This window comes from Amborella trichopoda, chromosome 1 (genome assembly GCF_054954075.1).
Source record: "Amborella trichopoda isolate Santa Cruz 75 chromosome 1, AtrichopodaSantaCruz75HAP2 v2.0, whole genome shotgun sequence".
NCBI classification, from domain to species: Eukaryota; Viridiplantae; Streptophyta; class Magnoliopsida; order Amborellales; family Amborellaceae; genus Amborella; species Amborella trichopoda.
Window position 1 is genome coordinate 46890583 of NC_142336.1, and position 8716 is coordinate 46899298.

At 36.6% G+C, this 8716-nt stretch overlaps 1 protein-coding gene across 2 annotated transcripts; it reads right to left on the reverse strand.

Moving 5' to 3' along the window:
• Nucleotides 1-240: 240 nt before the first annotated feature.
• On the reverse strand, nt 241-6687 carry EMB2752 (embryo defective 2752). Of its 2 annotated transcripts, none has more exons than XM_006852517.4 (3): nt 6441-6687; nt 4036-4220; nt 241-651 (listed from the first exon to the last, which is right to left on the reverse strand). In XM_006852517.4, the coding sequence occupies exons 2-3, from the start codon at nt 4216-4218 to the stop codon at nt 538-540; spliced, it is 297 nt and encodes a 98-aa protein (XP_006852579.1). In that variant the 5' UTR covers nt 4219-4220; nt 6441-6687; the 3' UTR covers nt 241-537. The 2 variants fall into 2 exon arrangements, with proteins under 2 accessions (XP_006852579.1, XP_011626292.1); XM_011627990.3 differs by lacking the exon at nt 6441-6687 and adding an exon at nt 6001-6206.
• Nucleotides 6688-8716: the final 2029 nt, after the last annotated feature.

Here is an 8716-nt window from a genome sequence, read left to right on the forward strand (position 1 = left end):
GCCAAATGTTTGACTAGATTGCTCACCTCTGCCAGCCCATTCAAGTATCACTTGGACGTGTTTGGCGAGTATTAAACTCTAGTGGAGAATCATCGGCTAGAGAAGGAATCCGAATAATTTATATCCACAATAACCTCATATTTTGTCAAATGTACACATTTTTTGTTTACTTCAGTTAAGTTGTTCCTTTTCCCTCATGCACACTACTGAAGTTTTATATCTAACACAAAAGTCAATTCATTAAAAAAAAAAGGAAAAATCTATATTAGAATGGAAACACCCAGAACCTGCACGCAAAAGTGCCAACATACACCACCTAGAGAGGACAAATATTCAAACTAAAGATATCAGTGGAAAAAATGGAAACTTAAGCTATTGTTGACACGTGCTGTAGGAGCCACTTCATCCAAAATGTGTGGGGACAAGACAGAAGCATACTGCTCTTAGCAACTCCACAAGATGATACAGCTTTTGGAATACAAAAACACATATCTGACATTTCTACAGTTGATTATGATGAGTCCAAAAGCAGCTTCATCACTGGTTGGCTCGTGGTAGAAAATCGTCTCTCTCTACCTTCCAGGTGCTGTAATAGAACTTGGGTTTCATGAGGGGCACTGCTGCTCCTGGGTGTTCCTCCCAGTACTTCTCCTGTTCAAAATAGCGAGATGTTAGGCTACAGAAAAACTGTTGTTTATGTCAGTTGTTTAATATCAGTCCTGTTTTTCTTGTATTAGAGTCCCTCTTATTTGATAATGGCAATAATCATATCATGCAAAGTCTCTTTAGCATGCCGTAGATCCAAATTCACTGTATACACAACTCCACCTTCATAATGGCCAAGAAGATGTGCGGAATGTGAAAACATGACTAGGTATTTCAGTCTTTTGTTATGTAAGATTGTAGTTGTATGAATTTGTTACAAATTTACATTGATTTATAAATCTACATGGATTTGTCAAAACATTAGTATCTGAGTCAGTAGTAACATCCATGAATTTGTCTCCATTTACATGGATTTGTCAGAATAGCAGTACTTGATTCATTAGTAACTTAAATGAATTTGTTACAAATCTACATCCCTCAACCCAAATGGGCACCTGGTTTGTAAGGCGGTCAATGTCCAACAGGTGTCCCTCAAGTAAGCCAAGAAAACCCACACAGAAATAAATGTAAAAGAAGGTTATCAGAAGTCATCAACTAGGTTTCTCAAATTAATGTTTCACAATGTATCACATTGAGTTTTAGACTGAAGTTAAATTCTCAGGATATACCATGCAAGCTTTCATGTAAGCACTTTTACCTTCAAATTGGTACAGTACCATTTGGAGGTAGCATGCTAGAAACAAAGGTCAGATTTAATAGTCTGGTAATCTGTCGATATAGCATGTTAAAAACAAAGGCATGCCTTTGTAGTTCAGGATGAAACCTATTTCTCCCCTTGCAGAAAATAGAAACTGCCTGTTAAACCGAATTTCTAAAAAGAAAGTGAAAATCTTTTTAACATATAACCCAGAGGAAATAATGGTGAATTCGTAATTGTGGGTGGACCACTTTCCTATTTTGCCCCTCCCTAAGAATGGTTCTTTTGAAAAGGATAAACAACAAAAAAAAAAAAAAAATGAAGTGCCTAAAAATATCAGTGATGTAAATACCAATATTTTACAGTTTCCCTTCTAATGAGCTATTGGTGTTACAAACACCAAATCCCAAGTAAGTATTTCTCTTACATAAAAAGATAAATATTATAATTCGTAATTTCTGTGCATATGTCTTCTAAATATGTATTCAAAAGATAAGATTCACATTCACTTTTTAAATTACACATCCATTGATTTTTTGTTCTGTAACCCAAAACATTGGGTGGCAATAGGGACCAACCATCAGTATCTCCAACCTGGATTTAACCACCAGGCAGGCAGATTATCAAAACAATTGAGTGTTCTGAGTCTTCCCCTTCTCAAAAAGAAAAAGTTTTCTTGTAAGGTGAAATTGGGAAGTGGCCCTCCTGCCATTTATGATACAAATGGACGTGGGTGCTCTATTTATGTCCATGACTCAAATGTGTGTAATGTTAAAACAGGCATTTCTTAAGACTCTTCGATAAAATGGCCAAAATTTCTATGGCGAACTATCTGGGACATTATGAAGTAAGATGAAGCCACTGATTAGTAAAAATTATATACCATTCAGAGTAAGAAGTAGTGATTCCAAAAACAAATTTAATTATAAGGCAAGTTGTAGCATGAAGAACTTGAGTTCCTTTTCCCCCAGAAATGATTTCAAATTTTCAATTGATCTGTCAGACAACAATTTAATACAATTTACAATACAAAGGAAAAAAATGCCCACAGCATATTTCTTGCATAACACCATAGACTCCGGAATAAAACCTCAAGAAATTTCACCAAGAATTCCAAATCAATTCCAATGCAAAACTCAACTATCCTTAAGGCACTATGAAACAACATGGAGAAGAACCGCAACAAATATTGTCATGTTTTTTCTTCAGTCTAGATATCTCACTAATGTTTCCTAGTAGGCAATATGAGAATCAACTAATGCAACCAAGATCTGGCAGCTATGTTCGAAAAATCCGCCACCCAGCTGCCTGGGATGCCTCCCTCCACCACACCAGGCCCAGTGCGGGACAGTGACCCCGGCAGCTGGCTAGTCTCCCAGAGCACTCTTGGTGAGGGGTGAACCTGAAAAGGAGGGCATTAGTATTTGGGGGGCATTTTGGCCCCCCAAAACCATAGATAACTATTCCTTTGGCTCAAAAACAAATTTTTTAGAGCAAAACAAAGCTTCATTTTAAGGATCGAATTCATATTCGAAGTTTTTGGTTTCTTGCAAAATTGAGAGGCATTCGACCAAGAACTTTTGGGGGATTAAAGAGGTTGCAAAAGAGAGCTTTTGACAACCAAAAGTGATCGATTCAAGCCTACTTCGATTGGTTTTGGAAAGGTTAGTAAATTTAATTGTGTAAATATCATGTTAGGTTATACTTTTTATCATTTTCTTGTGTTCATATTTGAAGTTGGCTTTACATTTATGATTAATCTTTATAAGAATTGCTTCTTCCTTTTTTAAAGGGTTTGCTATTTTTGTGATTATAATATTTTTTTGCTATATTTCTACTTGATAATGCACATTCAAAAACTTTATTATATTTTTGGCTTTATTTCTAATTTGGATGCAAATTTGAAATTTGAAAACCAACCCTGCAGCCCCCCTCTTTTTCTTTCTCTTTCTCCACCACGCATTGGCCGCCTAGTAACTGGGCGGCCGCGCCTGCCTTCTTAAACATTACCACACTGTGAAACAACATGGAGAAGAACCACAGCAAATATTGCCATGTTATATTTCAGTCTAGATATCTCACAACTGTTTCCTAATATGCAATATGAGAATCAACTAATGCAACTAAGATCTAGCAGACAAATGTGGTGGGAAGACAATTGAAAAGCAACATCCACTGCAAAAGGGAATGGTATTAAATCTGAATAAAACAAAGCTACCACCCAACATAACGATATCTAACATATTCATTTAGGCAATACAAGACAACATAGAGAAGAACCTGGGCAAACATTGTCGTGTTATCCATCATTTTAGATGTCTAAAAAGGTTTAGAATCAACTAATGCAACTCAGGTCTGGCAGAGAAATGTGGGGGGAAACAATTCAAAAGCAACATGTATTACAAAAGGGAGTACTATTAAATCTGAATAAAACAAAGCAACCCCCAAGACAATGAACTCTAGATTATCCACTCATAAGTGCTTCACCCTTAACCTATGGAAATCAATCTGAAAAATTGTTAAGAAAATATATCATCAGATATTAAAATGGGATCTAGGTTCCTTGAATACAAGCAAATTGCCTACAACAAAAAGGACATATCTAGAAAATCACGAAATGAACCACTCTAGAATTAATAACATTTCTCCAAAGCGGTAAAGAAACAACTCCTATGTCAGAGGTGGCTAAAGAAAAAAAATTTGAGAAGTGACAAAATCCAGGATATATATACCTTGTAAAGTTGCTCTGTTATGGCAGATCCTATGACACCAGTGTAAAAGGCAGCCACATATAAGGGCACAAGTGGAGTAAAAGATTTAGGGCGTTGGTAAGGTTCGATCATGTCCCAAAGAAATGTCTTCTCCCACTGAGTATATAGTCGGTTTGCATACATCCTCCAAAGTACGCTCGTCATTGCTGTGATACCATAATATGCAAATACTCAAGCAAGTTAGAACCCTTTAAACATGCCAAGTTTTAGAACCCACGAGCTTCTAGTTAAATGAACCTAAACTATGATTACAATAAAAAATTACATGCCTCAAATTTCTCAAGAAGATCTAAGAACAGGAAAGTAAAAATACATAACCCAATTGAATAGATTCGAGTAGACAAAAACCTACAATTATCTAACACATTAAATGCTAGATCACTTCTAAGAAGTTCAAATAAGCATCTGAGCTTGCACTCATTTATATGCAACATAATCCTATCCTGTATAATGTATGCACAAACTCTATAACAAATCAAGGTAAGTAAGACAATTACTTTAGTATCGGTCAGAAGAACAATTTAAAATCACAGAACCAATAAGTTATCCAGTCAGAAAAGAAGAGTATACTCCATTAATTTGGATTAGAGAGATAGTGTCTTGTTAGTGACTTGTTCTTGAACATTAGGGTGCTTTCACATAACAGTTCATCATGATACCCCAGAGGCACTTGAATCAGTGTCATGGGGATTTGTATGCAAAGATCATTTGTTAAAGAAAACCAAAAAAGGATTGCGGAGATAGGTTTGTAGGTTTTGGGGAGAGAGCATAGCCAGTAGAGTTGCTGGGAAACTTGAAATATTGGAATTTGAGTGTTAACCAGCCCAAAATATAAATGAGTGAATTGCAGTTCAAAAGCTAACTTCCTGGTCTTTGGTCGCATTTCATTAAGTATTAGAAAAACCAAATATCAAGAATCAATAAGGAAAGAAAACTTCGTAGGTGCGTGAAACAGGAATAAGCACCCAAAAAAAGAAACATACACCCTTATAAACTTAAGAATACAGGAAAAAACAACACATAAACATGTGTTGCTCTTAATGTCATTGGATTAACATATACCACTGGCTGACACCATTATATAGAAGCTTAATGTCACGTGTTGCTTGGCTGAGGTCATCATAAATAATGTTAAACATATATAGAGAGAGATATATAAAAGAACAACTAACAGACACCACTCTCTGAATTATCTTTACTAATGAAATCAAAATTCATGATCCAATCATGTTAAGAAACAAACATAAAGAATGCACAGCTAACATGGAACAGGCCCCGCATAGAATGACCATGAAGCACTAAAAATTATATACTAAAGGTAATGTCAAAACCATTTTAAGTTCGCCCTACAAAAACAATCACGTGTTTGCCTCACTTCGCCAAACGTTAGATGAGAATATCTAGCCTTAAGAGACCAAACCATATAGAACTTTATTCCGTTTAACTTGCAAACTGTATGGGTTTATCTCTCAGCCGCATGGACAATCCATTGATAAATATATCGCCAAGAAGTTCTTAGGTCATGTAGTAAAGGAGTATGCTCCAACTGTTAATGATTACTATTCAACAGTCATTTTTTGCCATAGTATTTAACTATCACAATGCCCTTTGAATCCGCTTGAAGAGAATTCAATGGGTGCTTGCTGCTTTGGTTGCAAAGGGCGATTCGTGAGGTATGAGAGAAGACGACAGGGAAGTTCCCACCCTATGTAGAATTTGGGGCTAACTCGATAACCTTCTCAAAGATAAATCTCTATACAAAATAAGCATTTATCATTTCAACCACTTTATGCATTGAACAGTCCCAAACCAGTAATTAATGTCCACCATTTCCCACAACCAACTATTGCCTGGTGTGGATGTTCCAAAATTCAGCTATTATCACGATATTCTACAGATTTAGAGGTTTAAGAGAATCTAACTTACATAACAAAAAAACCCAAGCCGGTGATCAAATTCAAACATTTAAACACCATGGAGAACCCATATTCACCACCCCAGAAACCCTAGAAAAATTCAAATAACTGATGAAGTAAAACAAATAGAAACAACCAATTCAAGGCATGCTAATTTCCACCAACACTGTCTACCAGTTCCCCACCATTTCAAACACCCAAGTAACTTCACACAACCAGTTTAAGTCACTGCTTAAACTTGAGCATTGTGGATGATAGAAGAACATAATGAGAAAGCGATGTCCCCCAATTTCTCCATTTGAACAATTCAAATGCAAGGTAAAAAAGTCAAAAAACTACAATAAAACAAATGATTATTGATTTACAGTAACAAGACCAGAAATTTCCAATAATGTGTAGATCTATTGCGAGAGGAGTTTAGGGAGAGGATTGAGGAAGTGGTGAGGTAACCTTTGTCGGAGAATGATGAGAGGATAGGAGATTGCAGGTCGACGGAGGGAGTTTGATTTTCTTCAAATGCAAAATGAGAGATTGGGTCGCTGGAGCAGATAAGGACAAAGAGGCTAGGTTCCCAAAATTTGAGATCTTAAAATTAATTCTCGGAAGAATTTTATCCAAGAAAGTAAATGACCATTATAGAATATGTTTTGGAAAAACGATATGTAATGAAGCGAAAAGATTTCGGATCTGTCATGGTTTAGGAATACTCTAAGCTTCCAATTTGCGATATTTTACCATCTAAACCAATGGTTTAAAAATCGGATCGGTGACCCGGATCGGGCTTTCCAAAAACCTATTCGGATCGACGAATCGGCGTTTCAGATCGACGAATCGGCGATCCAGATCGGAATCGGGTGAATCGGTCAGAATAAAGCTTCAAAAAAATCCGAAAAAATTATTAGAATTCATTATAAATATTTTTTTTTAGGAATTCAATAAAAAATGAGGGTACTCCATTAAGAATTTTCATGTTTTTGAATGAATATGCGAATATTGATATGTTCTTTCCCAGCATGAACCGCCATTCAGCATTTAATTTACATCACACAAAAGGATAAACATAGAATTATCATGGAATAAGTATATCAACATACATGGACTACAATAAAGCATAAAATTAGTAACATACGATCTAAAAATAAAATGATAGACGACGTTGTTGTTCTTCTTGGTCACGCTGGTGCCATTGATTGAATTCGTTTGACAATTCAATGATTCGATCTAAAAACGAATCATCGATATTAGCGGGCGTCTGACTATTCCCAAATCCCTGAGTGTTAGTGTTTTGTTGTGTTCCCAATCCAAAATCCTCGAAGCTTGTCCATCCTTCATGCTCACCTGCACTGTCGTGCTCATCCCTACACTGTTGCTGTTGGGACTCGATATGTGAATAATATGGCTGGGATAGGGTGGCCTCAGAATCATCATCTCTCTCATTTTCTCTTAGACCCCCTTCCTACTCTCCCTCATTAGGTGCAATATCACCGACATATTGTGGATACATTGGCTGGCTGCTTCCTCTTTCATGCCGCTCATCACTTTCTTCAATATCTTCATCACCGATAGCCTCAAGGAACGCTCTCTTGTGCAACACTGGCTCCTCCTCTTCTACTACCCATCGGTCTGCTGTGTCTGTGACAAATATTGTGTCTAAGTCTATCGGCCCATAGTCTTCAAGCTTCCTTCTTATTTGTCGCTCTCTGAGGTTTAAATTATAATGAACGTAGACTAGTTTATGAAGCTTCTCAGAAGCGAGTCGATTACTCCTAGTAGTGTGCAACCATTGGAACGTACTCCAGTTGCGCTCACAGCCAGTAGCAGAACATGTCTGGGAGAGCACCTTGATTGCTATCCTCTTTAGATGAGGTGCATCAGTACCATATATCTCCCACCATTCAGTTGGATTAAAATGCAAAGAGCATTGTAAGGGCAAGAACAATTCATAAGATTAAATATATGAATAAACAAAATATTAGCGAGGGGATAACCTGGATCCATCATAGTTCGAAAATTTCTGGCAAGTCTAGTTCCCAAGGATCCTATAGCATCCCTATACATAGCAAGCTAAAACAAATATATTACGTTTTAGTGCATTATTCCTCACAAATATAACAACTCAATGAAGTTCTTACCCAAACATTAAATAATACCTCTTGTATTACTGCTACTTGGTTTTTATGGCTTCTCTCCAACCTTGCAATAATGTATCTGACCCCCTCCATAATCTTGTGGGGTTGTTCAGGTGTCAAATAGAAAAATTTTGGGTTGAAGTAGTAACCTAAAAAATATATAGGTAGAAAAATGTCATTTACAATTTTATAAAAAAATGATTTAAACTGAAACATTGTAATGATATAAATATATATTTACCAGCATAATGAATTGGACGTCCGAATTTGGTGTTCCACCTCTTTTCTATAATCTCGATCACTTTGCTAGCAAAATTACACTTCTCCCCAATAGCTGATTTCGCCCTCTCAATACCTTCATAAAGGATACCCATGGTAGCTTTCTTATCAGCATCCACCATTCTTAACACCGTGACCAAAGGGGCAGTGGCCTCTACAACACTGGAACATCGAGACCAGAACAGCCTATTTGAGATTATGTTATCCACTTTTATACCGGTACTGGACTTCGAGAGGCGGTCATTTAACCACTCTTCACAAGTAAACAATCTCTTTAATGCACCTTCAGATTGTCGAATGGAGTCCACAGCTAAGTAA

Bases quoted from the DNA above. Each gene is read 5' to 3' on its own strand.
- EMB2752 (XM_006852517.4), bottom strand. From the start codon at position 4,218: ATGACGAGCGTACTTTGGAGGATGTATGCAAACCGACTATATACTCAG. The intron at 652-4,035 runs GTATATATATCC...TATTTTGAACAG, and splicing joins TAACAGAGCAACTTTACAAG to GAGAAGTACTGGGAGGAACA.